The 15,219-nt window shown below is 38.5% G+C and overlaps 2 protein-coding genes across 2 annotated transcripts in view; one reads left to right on the forward strand and one right to left on the reverse strand.

Annotated features, from left to right (window-relative positions):
• LOC144664248 (uncharacterized) overlaps positions 1-219 on the reverse strand; it is a 13,890-nt gene extending 13,671 nt beyond the window's left edge. Inside the window, exon 1 of the mRNA XM_078525352.1 lies at positions 204-219. Coding sequence (XP_078381478.1) covers positions 204-219 — 16 coding nt within the window. The remainder of the gene's footprint in view (positions 1-203) is intronic.
• An 88-nt stretch (positions 220-307) lies between these two features.
• Positions 308-6,878, forward strand: LOC144664249 (uncharacterized). Its single transcript, XM_078525353.1, has 7 exons — positions 308-446; positions 2,273-2,386; positions 3,632-3,745; positions 3,987-4,100; positions 4,915-5,028; positions 6,030-6,143; positions 6,831-6,878. The coding sequence occupies exons 1-7, from the start codon at positions 308-310 to the stop codon at positions 6,860-6,862; spliced, it is 741 nt and encodes a 246-aa protein (XP_078381479.1). The 3' UTR covers positions 6,863-6,878.
• The last annotated feature ends 8,341 nt before the right edge of the window (positions 6,879-15,219 follow it).

A 15,219-nucleotide genomic window follows, 5' to 3' on the forward strand; every position in this document is an offset into this window, starting at 1 on the left:
AAGAGAAACAAACAGCCTTCGTGCGTCGCTTTGTTTACCGAAAGTGTTGTTTTAGTCCGCTAGTTATTCAACTTGTGTGGTATATACTATAACAATTATTCCCCTCAGTGTCGGTGAATGTGGTGGATATTTACCTAGCCGCTCGCGGCTCGGTGAATATCTACCACTTTAATTTCCATAAGTTAGAGTCAGCCGCCATTGACGCCTGTTTCCTGCCATAAACTAAAGATAACAAAAAATACACAAGTTCTGAAAAACACACACTTCTGATGTTGTTGTTGTTTATTTTTTTTTTCAAGTTTTTAGCATGATTGACGTAGTTTTTTTTTTAGATATCGATGAGTGTGCTGATAACCCATGCCAACATGGTGGAAATTGTACGGAGGGGCTGAACCACTATAATTGTAGCTGTGTTCCCGGCTACACCGGAAAAAACTGCAGTATTGGTAAGAAGGATTGACTTGAGGTTACCTTTAGCATATGTGTTAATATTTGGAATCATAGAAATGTAAAAATAAAATATTTTTAAATTAGATAGAGAAAGAAAGTAAACTAGCTATGTTAAGTTACAAAGTATTAACTTAAAAGTTTAAGACAGTTTCTATCTTTATTTTTTTGCGAGAAACTATGGTCATCATATGAAGAGCTCCCGACAAGAACGTCGCCTGGACTTTCTGGCTAAATCGAACGTTATCAAAACAGCTCCAAATTGCGAATGCTGGTTTGTTTATGTGTGCTAAACACTGTCCTGTTTTGCATTCGGCTGGTCTTTTCTTCGTTTTTCAGAAAAAATGTATGCAAGAAAAGGCATTTTGCAAGCTTACGTTCTCCCAGTCAGCTAGCAGTCTGAGTTTTCCAACGCATCGCGTGTACATCTTTCCCTTCAGGGTTTTCTAAGCGTCTACGGAAGGCGAGAAACCATTTTACAAGCATGTCCTCGACTCGCTGCCTGCCATGTTTCTTGTTGATTTGAGTAGAGTAGGACTGGATACTGCATTGTGACGTAAGGTCACATGTTAGAGGCGGAAGAGTTTGAATTGAGCGAAATGGTGCCTTTGAAAGTAAAACGAAGAAGTTTATAGTTTTAGCTCAAGTGCGGCTGCCAGGTGGTTGAAGGACATCATTAAGTCTGAATACCCGTAATTTTACAGCATCGCTCGAAGAACTGAGTGATGTTTCTGCCTTTGCATTTTGTTTTGTACAACAGCGCTGTTTAGCGCTTCGGAAAAAACGTTGCACAAACCAAGGTAGTTTTGAAGCTGGCCGCATAAAAAGCCTAAAACAAGAACCGGGAAATTCGTCAACGCGAGTTTTGCAGGGTCTGCTTGGGGACTGCCGCGACAAAGTTGCCGAGAAGTGACTTGGTTTTAGACTTTAAAAAATTCTTTATAGGTTTGGCAGGGGACCTTCCCTCGCAAACAATTTTTCTGTGCCTCATTAAATATTCATCAATCAATAAATCAATCAATCGATTCGTGCCTTAGTTTATCTTGTTTTCGCGGTATTTTGTAGATGTGTGATGATGTAAGGAGTGGAGATAGAAGTGAGAGCAAGCCGGCGGCACTTAACTGAAAGCAAAACTAGTGTAATGTGACAACACGAGCAAACGTATTCAATCAACAATCAGTCTTTATTTCACTTTCACCTCAAATTACAGCTAACGGTAACAGATTACAATAGTCTTGCCCGAAACAACAAAAAGCAGCTAACCGCAAGCAGACTGCAGTGAAAGCTAGCCGCTTAAAACGCGAACGCTAACCCTAACCCTTGGGTTTAGCTTTTTAACCCTAAATTTGAAATGAAACCCTAGCGTCAGACCCTAACCCTAACCCTTGGGGTTTAGGGTTAAGCTTTTTTCGCTTGGGTTAAGGTTAGGGGTTAGGGCTAGGCCTGTAATCCCAAAACTGTAGCTGGTTTCATTGTTTTGCGGAACAAAAGGTTTCCTTTGTTTATCGTTTGTAAAAGAAACGTCAAAAAGACGTCGCGCCAGCAAAAACCTTGTCTTTTTGCATGTGTAATTTTTCAAAAACGAACGAAAGACCAGCCAAATGAAACACAGGACAGTGTTTAGCACACACAAATCAGGCCGGAGTTTATCCTTGTTTACATTGTGTAAAGCATCTAGAAATTTCTACTCCAGCTTGACAGCTTGGATGGGATTCGATAAGCTCATAACATCAGAACGTTGAATCAATCATAAAGATAGAAATGCAATTACCGGAATTTGGGTATTTGCTCGATAGAATTTTAAAGTAATCATTGTCTTCCTCAGATGTCAACGAGTGTGCTGATCAGCCATGTCAAAATGGTGCGAACTGTACTGACCTTGTTAACAACTACAATTGTAGTTGTGTTCCTGGTTACACGGGAAGGAACTGCAGTATTGGTAAACAAGGATTATTATAATTGTTACCTTGGTATTAAAGGGACAATGTCACGGGGGATTTCAAATATTTTTGGTCTAAACTGTTCTGAAATTAGTGGTAGGGAACTTAACCCTTAATAAACATTATCTTTGAACATCTAAAGGAATATATAACCTTAATTTCCGGATACAAATCAAGCTACGGCTAAAAAAATCGATATTTCGCAGACGCGCGGAAATAATTTGAAAACGTTTGCCTAATGTTTTCAAATTGCAATCCGTTTTCATCTGAGCCATCCGCAGCCAGAGATTCTCGTTAACAGTTTCAGTGCTCTTAATAGCAATTTTTATTAAAAATGGACTATTATTTTTAGGTTTTCTGCGACACAAATACAAATTTTGGCGGTTCAAAAATCAGTTAAAATTCGTTGACATAGTCCCTTTAAAGAAGAAGTTTGTTCCAAAATGGCACACCAACAACAAGGTAATTCCAAGATATGTTAGTCACCAAACTTTCAGCTTCCAGAATAGTATTCAAACCCTATGAAATCCTTGATTGAAGTAGCCCGAAAATCGAGAACTGGCGGTCGCCATCTTGGAGTAATTTAGCAGCCTGGTGATGGTATGTGACGTCAAATAGTTCGGCCTAAAGTTTGGCAGGGAGTTTAATTATTGTTTAAATACTTGACACGCCATGTTAATTTTGTATTGGCTTGTTTTTCGAAATGCATTTTTTTACAGCATCATTTTGCACAAAATCAACTGACTGCAAGAGATAGTAAAAGCTGAGCTCTTTGACGTCACGCATTTCATTACCAGGCCTCTTAGTTACTCCAAGATGGCGGCAGCCGGTTCTCAATTTTTGGACTATTTCAGACAAGGATTTCATAAGGTTTAAATTCTTTGGAAGCTGAAATTGAGGAACATATCTTTGTATTACCTTTCCATTGGCGTAAAAAGTGTTATTTTGAAATGAACTTTCCCTTTAATTCTTTGAAGTAGTGACCCTGTTCTGCCTTTTTATCTTTTAATGGAACATTTTTTTTTATTTAAAACTATCATTAATTTGGAACTAATGAACGCAAATACCATAATTTGTTTTAAGAAGGAGAAATATAAGAAGCTATTTTCATAAGTTACACTCGGTCGCTATTGATGCCTGTCCCCTGCCATAAACTAAAGATCACAAAAACATGCGCAAATTCTAAAAACATATTTCCGATTTCTTTTCCTTTTTGGCATGATTGACGTACTTTTTGATTTTAGATATCAATGAGTGTGCTGATAACCCATGTCAACATGGTGGAAATTGTACTGACGGGGTGAACCACTATAATTGTAGTTGTGTTCCTGGCTACACAGGAAAAAACTGCAGTATTGGTAAGAATGATTGTCTCGTGTATATATTAAGCGCATGTATTAGTACTTGGAATCAAAAACAAAATATATGATTATATTGGCGAACAAAAAGTGAGAAAAAACTTGCTATGATTAGTTAAAGACCTACTGACGTTTGACGTAAGACCGTTTCTGATATGCGTAAATACTAAAAAAAGACAACCCTCTGAGAAAATCTAGCTTGAGTAGTTGTGGCATATTAAACTTTTTTTTATTATTTTAGATATCGATGAGTGTGCTGATAACCCATGTCAACATGGTGGAAATTGTACTGACGGGGTGAACCACTATAATTGTAGTTGTGTTCCTGGTTACACAGGAAAAAGCTGCAGTATTGGTAAGATATGATTAATTTGGTTAGACATTCTAGTCTTCTCAGATAAGGACAGTAAATCATAGTCCCCGTCTCCTGCAACTTTACTGTTATGGTCGCAGGGGACGTTATAGAACACACACACTTAACTTGTTGCAAAGTGTACGTAGGGCATGGAGTTCCCGGTGTTGTGGTCTAGCCTTGTATGTTGCGAAATCAAATTGTGTCGATATGCAAAAATTCATCATTTCCTGTAAACTGATTAATGCAGTCTAGTCAAAGTCACCCGCAAGGTGTTGTAAAGCGCATTTAGGGTATGGGAATGGGCTATATCAGGTATCGGGGTGGGGGGGGGGGGGGGGGGGGGTTCTTAAGCAACTTCCTATACATTTTCAGACCTCGTCTCTTCCGCGAAAAATCCAAAATTAACAAACATAAGTTAATTTCTGCAATTTCCAAATGGTTATTTCCATGCCGGCCGCATATCGATGACCTTTTAGTGCGGTCTTAACTGGTCTTGATAATTGAACATACAGGCTTTTAGAAGCTTGGGTTAGTGTTTTGAGTGGAATAGTCTTTTGAATGTTGATCTGTCTTTAAGAAAATCAATTATCAAAGATGATTTTTTTCATAAAATGAGCTCCTGGAAAATTCAAACAAATTGCTAATCCTAGTATTTTGGGGGCATTTTTTTCCCGCCGTCAATTTGTTCTGCACTGTGAGTTATATAGCAACAACATATTATAACTGTAACCCACAATCCAAAATTGGTCGGAGGTAACTCCTGTCTGAAATGGAAATTCTGTTTAAATGTTCAAAAAATGTCTTTTTTCCCTAGATATCGATGAGTGTGCTGATAACCCGTGTCAATATGGTGGAAATTGTACTGATGGTATAAACAACTACAGTTGTAGTTGTGTGCCTGGTTACACCGGAATAAACTGCAGTACTGGTAAGAAATGTCAGTCGCCGATCGATAATCTTTCACTAAGTATGGGCTTGATATTAGATAATCTAGTCTTCTAGAGGATCTTCCTGTTCATGCAATGAAAATCAAAATCTAGTCCCCAGGCGCGCTTTTCTTTTTTATCGGTTAAAAGAACACGGTATTGTCCGATTGTTTCGATTTTTCCAGAAATTTGTTCTGGAAAATGTCAGTTCCATTCGCTTCCCAACACAGAATTTCCTGAATTTTTGGTTGAATGGAGAGCCCCCATGGACTCTGGCAACTCAGATTTGAAAGTCGACATTTCACGGACTTTCGGTCGTTTTTGTCAAATCCGATTGGTTGTAATTCAAATGTGAGCGATCTGTGCATGCTCGGATTTGACCATATTCCTCGATCTTGGAGCTGGCCAAAAGAACAGCGGGCTCTGGAATGAGAATGAGTAATTATCAAGATGCGTGTTTTTTTTATTAAATTTATTTGCGTATATACATACATAGCACATTAACTCACTCTAACACTCATTAACAATAACTCACTCTTACTCTCACAATGACAGCATTAGCTAACTCTCACTCTCACTCTTACAGCAACAATATTAACACACTCTCACTCTTACAGATAAAAACATTACATTATTGCATATCTGTTTTAGCGTTACAATGTGTGAATGTATCTTTATAAAATAAATTGATCTATAATAGAGTTACAATATCCATTTTTCTCTAAGCGGTGTGTTAATCGTGATGGCTTAGAGTTGTCTTTTAGAAATTTAAAGCAGTTCTTAGAATCTAAAATGCAGTGTTCAGATTAAACAGTCACTATAAAGCAAACTTTTGCAGTAATTTGTTCTTTACTGTTACAATCATTCAAAAAAACATTCACAGAAATTTTAAGAGAAACGAACGATGAAGACATACGTCAATACATTTTTTTATTTGAGATAACTACTGTCTGAATAAAAAAAAATATGTTGAAATGTTCACAGATGTATTTGTTTTCCTCAGATATCGATGAGTGTGCCGATCAACCATGTAAAAATGGTGGAAATTGTACTGATGGTGTTAACAACTACAAATGTAATTGTCCTACTGGTTACACAGGAAAAAACTGTGATACCGGTGAGAATATATATCTAAATCGTATTCACAAATCTTAAATCTCGAGCAAATAAAAAAGGCATGTACTAAAATCCGAAACAACGAAACGAACCGGAGTGTTATTCAGACTAACCGAATGCACCTGCCACTCCGGTTAGCCTAAATAGCACTCCGGTTAGCTTGAATAGCACTCCCGTTAGCCTGTTTACGGTTAGCTCTCAATAATTGCAATGGGTTTTGCTTGTTTCGGTGATTTCGTTTTGTTTCGGTGGTTTCGTTTAATTATTTCTGGTTTTATTACATGCCAATAAAAATATTAAAATACAAAATTTTCCTGTACACGGCAGTTTGCTGGCAAAATAATATTCAAAATGTACATGTACATGCCGAGCCCTCCCCCCTCCTCCCCCCACCTATTATTAACTAACTACACGTAGCTACCTACCTACCTAACTGCAAGTATAAAAGAATAAAAAAAAAAACAAAGGTATGGACGCCTTTATTCTTCGAGGCCGTGTTTAAAAACTTAAATAAAAACTATGGCGACTTAACTTTGCTTTGAAAAAAATAAAATTATATTCACTATCATTTTAATTGTTTAGCAACAAGCGCAATTTCCGACAAAATTAGAAATCAATTTCTGTAAGATTGCAATCTTAACAAGAACTCCTGTTTTACTATTATTAATTTCACAAAAAAATATCTCAGTTTCTGCAGGAAAAAAAAAGCCAGCAAGATGAAGAGGAAGACAAAGGTAACTATGTTACTTTAGCGTTGAAAACAATTCAAAAGTTAATCAGCGGAAATAGGTTTTTGAGAGCGCCGGTCTTTCTCCAGCATTCTTCCCAAGTTCAGTTATATATCAATATATCAATATATCCATATTTCCTTGTTAGCACTAGTAAAATGACTGATTTTAAAAACACGAAACAAGTTTTTAAAGACATGTTGTAGCTTGGGTATATATAGCCCTAGATTTTAAATTCTCAATAAACTTAAGATGGCATGAGTCATGCCGAAACATGTCTTTAAAAAGTTGTTTCGTGTTTTTAAAATTAGTCATATCAATATATATATATATATTTATTTTGTCGTGAAGTAAATTACTTCCGGTTCTGAAAATGGAAATAAATCAAATATTTTAGAAATGAAGGTGGAAGGAACTAAAACTATACTAGAAATGAATAAGATGAACTATCATTTTCACATGGCTTAATTAGTGATCAAGACTATCGAGTCAGTTCATTCGATAGTAAAATATTCTCACTACCTACAATTATACTTAACAATTATTCGCCGAAGGCGAAGTGATTATTGTTGAATAATCCCCGAGACGAAGTCGAGGTGAATATCAAACACTGCAAAATAACATCAGAAAACACGAACGCAACAAACAGAAGTGCTCGCTTGAATACGTGTAAACCAGTTTAATTCATCAATTGAAATCATAATTTACACTCAAGTTTTAGCAATAAAACGGAACAAAACAAACACTACGAAAAAGATAGATATCTGGTACCTTTGTTTAATCGTTGGTGACTTCTGAGCAGTTGTGTGAGTCCTCTCGAAATTACTAGCTCCAGTGAGAAGAAAACTAAATAATGTTTTGACAGTCGATCTGACTGAGTACATGGCCGTGAACGATCTCCAATACCACCATGTTTTCGATCAATTCTAATGCCTTGAAAAACATCTCTTGAAATATTTTCGGTCCAAAAGCCTTGGTAGTAAATTTGCAAAATTCCCAATGTTTCAAATATCCAGGATTTGGAGTGATTTCTTTTAAATATGAGAGATTTTCATTCAGCAAATGCCGCCATGTTCACTGGCCTGGATGGCAAACGTGGCATGGCTTAGTAGCCAAACCTTCAGATGCAATATTCACCGCCTAGCGCGGTGAATATTGCGACATAGTCCGAGCATCTCCACCAATCAGAATTGAATTCACCTCTGGAAATTATACTAAATGGGACATGAAAGGGTAAAAATGGACCCTTTCCACAGGAGTGGACATGCATTGAAGGTAGTGCTCGGTGTCATGGCTGGGAGCTGGGTCGGGTGGATCGCTGTCGAAACTCTGAGATGTTGTTTGACAAATGTACACAAAATAACACAATTCCACTTCAATTGGCTCTACAGTGTACTGAAACCGCTATCCAACAATCTGCTGTTACATTACCGTTACCGACTTAAGACATTATGGACTTACTGAACCTCTGCCTTACATCGACTTACTTTCAGTACAACGGAAAACACTACAAGCAGTTGCACGGAACAGCCATGGGGTCGCCGGTTTCCGTTGTTGTCGCAGAAATTGCAAAACATCGAGGAACTCGCCCTTGCAACTTGCCGAAAAACGGTACCGCTTTGGTTACGCTACGTTGACGATACTTTTCCTGCCGTACACAAAGACGAAATCGACGATTTTCGCAAGCACCTCAACGAACAGAACGCCGACATTCAGTTTACCAGAGAGATCGAATAAAACGGAAAACCTCCTTTTCTAGACTGTCTGGTAAGCCGTGACAACAACGAACTACGCACTACAGTGTACAGAAAACAAACGCATACTGACAGATTACTGGACGAAACATCTTACAACCCGACTTCCCACAAAGCTACGACTATCAAGACTGACAAGACGAGCGCAACTAGTTTGCGATGCACCCGACAGCTTATCTGACGAAAACAAATACCTTGACCCGCGTTTTCCACATGAACAACTACAACACTGACTTTATTAGACGAAAAACTCGCCGAACTACTGGAACTACCGAAATTGAGAGAAACACGACATCTGTTACCACAGCGACTATACCCTAGATCAAGGGCAGTTCTGAAACTTGCGTGGATTCTACAACCCCACAATATCCATGTAGCTCACAAACCTATAACTACGTTACGACATTTACTAACAAAACGTTAAAGACAGGGACGAACCTAACGACAGACAGGGAGTGATTTATGTGTAATACTCCATAATTTTCGAGCTTTTTTTAAAGTTCGCGGACACCGTACCTCACCGATTTCGCTGAAATTTGGCATGCAGTCTTGTTTTAGGGTCCTAACTACCAAATGGATATTAAAAAGTTTCAATTCTTTTTATTTTGGAAAATATCGAGAAGGCCGATTTGAAGCGTGCGTGACGGCCCGCCAACATGGCGGATCGAAGGTGTTCTTGTTAGTTCGACACTGAACCTGCCGTCACAGTTTCTCGATCATACTTGGCATAGTTATAAAGAACTATCTTTCTTCTTTCTATATATCAAAATAGATTTGGCAAATGTTTAGTTTGGATGATCAACGGCCAAGAAGTTCGAAGGTATGTTAACGATGTTTTGAACAGTCTCAAATTTACTACAAAATGAAAGGCTTATAACTCCACTGTTATCTCGATTTAGAACAAGCCATTTACCATGAACAAAGCTTGTTCATTGGTGAATTGATTCCATTAATAAAAAAATTGGGGAAATGTAACCGTTAAGAATAAAAAATTATGGAACCTCTAGTAAATTGGCCATTTCAGCGCCAATTCAGCGGATCAGCTCATTTAACAGCAAATAATCGGGAGAAACATGAAAGGGTTACAGTCGTTTATAATAAGCAGTTTTCAGGTATTCTTTGCTTATCTTAAACAAATACATAATCTTTGCCAAAGATATGGCGATTTTTGAGCGTACGATCGTTTCTCCAAATTTTTATGTCGGCAACTTTATTTTATTTGTTGTCGAGATTATACGCTGTTGTTATTCAATATTCGTTTCACAAGAACTTCTGTTGCTCGCATTTCCCAACTGGCTGTTTAAGAAATTGCCCATTCCGTAACAGGGTCATTCTTACTTTTTCTTTAAAAATTACTAGGAAAGCAAGAATGTCATAGAACGGTTTTATACTAGTGAAAATACCTGTCAGACATAACTTCAACTGTTTGTGTTATCTGGCTGTTTTCACAAATATGCAAATTTAGGAATTCTTAAAGTGCCTATCTTTAACTATTTCACGCTTAAAGATTCCTCTAAATCTTTTCGCCTACCTTTAGGACAAACGAAGTTTTGTGTCTCCAAGCAGAATGCTCGTTATCAGCAATGAAAGTCGAAGAGATACAGAAGCTCGAGTAAAGTTCTAACTGCTGTGAAATGAACATCGTTTGAGCTTGACGTGTATTTATAGATTGCTCATTTAACAGCAAATAATCGGGAGAAACATGAAAGGGTTACAGTCGTTTATAATAAGCAGTTTTCAGGTATTCTTTGCTTATCTTAAACAAATACATGATCTTTGCCAAAGATATGGCGATTTTTGAGCGTACGATCGTTTCTCCAAATTTTTATGTCGGCAACTTTATTTTATTTGTTGTCGAGATTATACGCTGTTGTTATTCAAGTATTCGTTTCACAAGAACTTCTGTTGCTCGCATTTCCCAAATCACTGTTTAAGAAATTGCCCATTCCGTAACAGGGTCATTCTTACTTTTTCTTTAAAAATTACTAGGAAAGCAAGAATGCCATAGAACGGTTTTATACTAGTGAAAATACCTGTCAGACATAACTTCAACTGTTTGTGTTATCTGGCTGTTTTCACAAATATGCAAATTTAGGAATTCTTAAAGTGCCTATCTTTAACTATTTCACGCTTAAAGATTCCTCTAAATCTTTTCGCCTACCTTTTGGCCAAACGAAGTTTTGTGTCTCCAGGCAGAATGCTCGTTATCAGCAATGAAAGTCGAAGAGATACAGAAGCTCGAGTAAAATTCTAACTGCTGTGAAATGAACATCGTTTGAGCTTGACGTGTATTTATAGATTGCGCTCGAGCTCCGTTAATTAAGTTTATTCATTTGGCGATCAGATAAAAATCAATGAATGATCAGAGTTATTAAAGTCCATTTCTAAGCACGAGAGACACGGAAGTTTGTTTCAGAAGCATTTATGCATAGAAATACCGGTTTATTTTTGAGCGGGAAATCTGCATTTATAATAGCTGGGAGTTTGGGGTGTTTTTTGGTGTAGTTTTTTTTTTTGAGGGGGCTCGGGGGGGGGGGGGGGGGGAGGGGGGTGTGGAAGTGGTGCCTTCGTATCCTCTTTTGTTCTTTTACACAGTGGCCTGAATTTGGAACAGTTCGGGGAATTGATTATCAATTACTCTTCGTTATGCCATGTCACCCCTTAATGTGGGAGCGCCGTGCCTCAATTTACGATAAAAAAATTTATGGCCGCCCGGTCCATTTATGTAGTTCTCCGCCAGGTCTCTCAATAGGCAGGTTACGAGCCTAGTGGCCTATCCGGCCGGAGTTTATACCGGTTTCCGCAACGTGAAGCGACAACGAGTATTTTTTACTCCACCCGGATGGGATGCTATTCCATCGCAGGGTTACCTCCCTTCCCGAAAAGCTAAAGATTGACTGGCAATCATTTTTTAACCTGGGTAAGGAAAGGGACTCTGGGAGTTGAGAGGCTTTCCAAAGAACTTAACGCATTGTCCCCCAAAAGCTCTATCCAGGACTGTTTGGTCCAGAAACCAGCGCAGTGACCATTGTTAGGCCATCACGCTCCCCAGCCGTGTAAGAAAGTGCAAAAACCTGCTTGTATAAGCCCTGGGGTTGTACAGTTTGGTACGAAATGTGGGCTTTTAAATGTGGTAGGTCTTATATCCGTGGTTGGGGTGCGGTGGCTTAAAGCGAAATTAAAAAAACTTCTTGTTTTCTGAAAAACGTTTTTATAAACTTATTTGAATTACATTAATGAATTAAAGGGACAGTGTCACCAAGAGTTAATAAAATTTAAAACTCTCAAGACGGTAACCTGGTAGGAAAAAAGTGGCCTTAAACTTTGACAGTTGACTTGGAAGAAATATATGGGCCTTGAATTGGGAGGGCTTATGAGAGAAAAGGATAAAAAGGGGAATTTCACAGAATCTGCTCAACAGCGTACTCTCGAACAGCTTTCATTTATCTGCCCACTGTCTTTTCTCTCTCCAGGTTTTAGTAAGGCCAGACCGCTATGAGTGGATTTACAATTCATATTAACACTTTTTTGAGATTTTTAAATCCCGGTTCGAGCTTTGGGGGGATATTGCGTTGAGTTCTTCGGAAAGCCTCTGTACTATCATACCGTATCTACTCGAATAAGCGCTGCCCCCGAATAAGCGCCGCCCTCGAATAAGCGCCGCCCCCGGCGCCGCAGTCCCGATGCGGCGCTTATTCGAGGAAATCTGTTTAACTAGAAACAGAACTACAAAGCAACTCTTAAACAAACTTGGACATTTCTTTCCATCAAAAGCGACGTTCTGCAGTTCAAAGTGCTTGTTTTACCGCTCAGTTTTTCTATTGAACATTCTTCAGTACAATCTTCAGGAAGAGACGACTTTTGGCAATCAGGGGACCCTATTTTAATAAATGTAAAGGATTAGATCCTTTGTGGCGTCAAACTTTTTAATAAGCGCCGCACTGGAGGCGTAAAAAATTTAATAAGCGCCGCGGCGCTTATTCGAGTAATTACGGTAGTCCCTTTCTTCACCTAGCTAGGTCGGCGATAAGGACATACGTGATGTAAGTCATGACGCATCACGAGAGGTGTCCTTATGGAGCTCGAGAGGTTCGACTTTAATAAAAAACAAGAACATTGAGAAGCTTGAGAAGCTTAAAATCGGGCGCTTTGCCTTGAAAGGCAGGGTTCAGTACAGCAGAAACCACGAAGCAGTTACTTAAGTAGCACTCAGTCCGACTGTGTTTGTGTAAGTCACAGGGCTTGCATGAGCTGTATTAGTGTGCATAATATAATATCTAGAACGTTGTCGAGATTGCATTATTTCTTAATGACATGATGGTTTCAATTTATAAATGTATCTCACACAATACAAATAAACGATTGAAGTAGACGACTAGACAATGTAAAGTTTTAAGACTTAGCAAAGTGCAGTGTATTGGTAATACTGTAAGGTGCGGTTTCACCTGAAGGTCGTGTGCTTTTCGGTATTTTCCAGGCATTGCACTTTGATGGGACAGTACTACAACTGTTTACCGGGGAACTACTATTGTCAAGAAAATGATCACAACTTGTTGATGAATGATTGAACATTTGTTTCATACCATTACTGTAATAGCAATTGATGAAGGCTTTTAGTCCTGAACCAAAGTATAAGGACTGGGAAATACTGAAACCCATTATCAGCCACCTTAAACGGAAATATGTTGTTGGTGTTTCAAGGAATCCAAGGAAACTTCACTCATCCCATGTATCTATGTATTGCGGTATTTTGTAATTTTTTGAGTGATTTTTGGGGATGTTTGGCAGGTGATAGTTTTTTTAAAAGAATTAGTAAAATTTAGACAACTAAGAAATATTGAAAATTTAATGTGAATTTAACATTGGAATTTGAAGTTAGAAATTGGCAGACGGACACCAAACAGTCCCGTGACATCCTGGAGTGTTTTTGCATGGGGGTCAACTGTGTGATGATGTTTCCATTTTTTCTTCAATCCCCACTGATAAAGAACTGTTGTTGGTGTTATGTTGGTGTTATCACATGTCAAGCCTTTAACAAGGTATGAAAGAACACAAGGATTTAAATTATTCTGGTGCTTAATTTTTGCGTAACTAAAATTAATGTTACTCAAATTCCTGATGGATTCTGTCTTAAACTGTTACGAGCTTAGTATTTCCAAATTATTGCATGTCAATGTAAGGCAAGACAAGACATGCCTTGGTTCTTATGTAATTCTCTTAAAAACACATAAGATATTGACTATAATTTTGTCTGTGCTATGGCAATTCACAGTGGGGTGGTCTTGATGTGTCTTTAACTTGTAGACTGGACTGGACTAGTAAAACGCGGACTAGTAAAACGCGGACTTGTAAAACGCCTCTAGACACTTCGAATTCCTTGGCCACAATCATCTTACGGCTCTCTTCAATACATAATGTCTCAAAAAAACAGTAACCTCAGAAAGAAGTCAGAAGCAAATAAGGTCGAAAGACCGAATTTGAACATATAACGGCAAATGTTCTAATGTCACGAACGTAGGAGTCGTGTAGGCCCGTCACCTTTATTTACCACATACTGCCCCCAAATTAAAACAGTACCCTCAGAAAGAAGTCAGAAGCAAATAAGGTCGAAAGACCGAATTTAAACATTTAACGGCAAATATTCTAATGTCACGAACGTAGGAGTCGTGTAGGCCCGTCACCTTTATTTACGATTGACTGTTGATTTCTGGACGGGCCCCGTTCTACCTCGTGCGAGCAATACAGACGACTGCACTCAACAGACGTCAAGTAGTGGAAAGAAAGAAACATATGCACACAACTCATAGCATCAATCCCGTTGTTTTAGTAGGGGTTTGCAGAACGAACATGTGCTATACTGCAAAAACATCTCCACGCTAAAACAGACCATAGAGTGCTCAAAAAAGCTAGAAATATGCCGTCGAAGAAACACACAAGAGCTTCAAACACAAATTGTTTCGCTCGCTAAACCGTTTAGTTTTATCCGATTTACAAGCGCTTGTTTTACAAGTCCGCGTTCTACAAGTCCGTGCTTAACAAGCCCTCGTTTTACAAGTCCGCGTTTTACAAGTCCGCGTTTTACTAGTCCTCGTTTTACAAGTCCGCGTTTTACTAGTCCGCCTTTTACAAGTCCGCGTTTTACCTGAGTCCGCGTTTTACTAGTTCGCGTTTTACAAGTCCGCGTTTTACTAGTCCGCGTTATACTAGTCCGCGTTTTACAAGTCCGCGTTTTACTAGTCCGCGTTTTACCAGTCCAGTCCAGTCCTCGAAATACAGTATGCCAAAACTCCCCGCCCTCTAAAGATAAGTCCTTGACGGTTCTTGTCGTTTTTCGGTGCCTATTCATCTTCGGCATCTTTCTCATCCACCTCTCGTTCTGTCCTGTGTCTGTCATCACACGAAAGAAAAGCTGATTCTCAAAAAATCTGCCACAAAAGGAAATTGACAAAAACAATATGAAAACCATATATCGAAAGTTTCTTATTCTAAAATTTTATCATACGTCTTAATTCAGAGCTACAAAGAAGTTCCTCCTTTTGAGTTATTGATACTGTTCTTACAGTACCTCTTTCCACTAGCGAAATTTTACAAAATT

This window comes from Oculina patagonica, chromosome 8, assembly GCF_052425735.1.
Source record: "Oculina patagonica isolate OP01 chromosome 8, crgOcupat, whole genome shotgun sequence".
NCBI classification, from domain to species: Eukaryota; Metazoa; Cnidaria; class Anthozoa; order Scleractinia; family Oculinidae; genus Oculina; species Oculina patagonica.

What these genes read in the sequence shown, in the direction of transcription:
- LOC144664249 (XM_078525353.1), top strand. Translation starts at nt 308, where the DNA reads ATGATTGACGTAGTTTTTTTTTTAGATATCGATGAGTGTGCTGATAAC. An exon ending in CGGAAAAAACTGCAGTATTG is followed by an intron (nt 447 to 2,272) that starts GTAAGAAGGATT and finishes TGTCTTCCTCAG; the next exon opens with ATGTCAACGAGTGTGCTGAT. An exon ending in CGGAATAAACTGCAGTACTG is followed by an intron (nt 5,029 to 6,029) that starts GTAAGAAATGTC and finishes TGTTTTCCTCAG; the next exon opens with ATATCGATGAGTGTGCCGAT.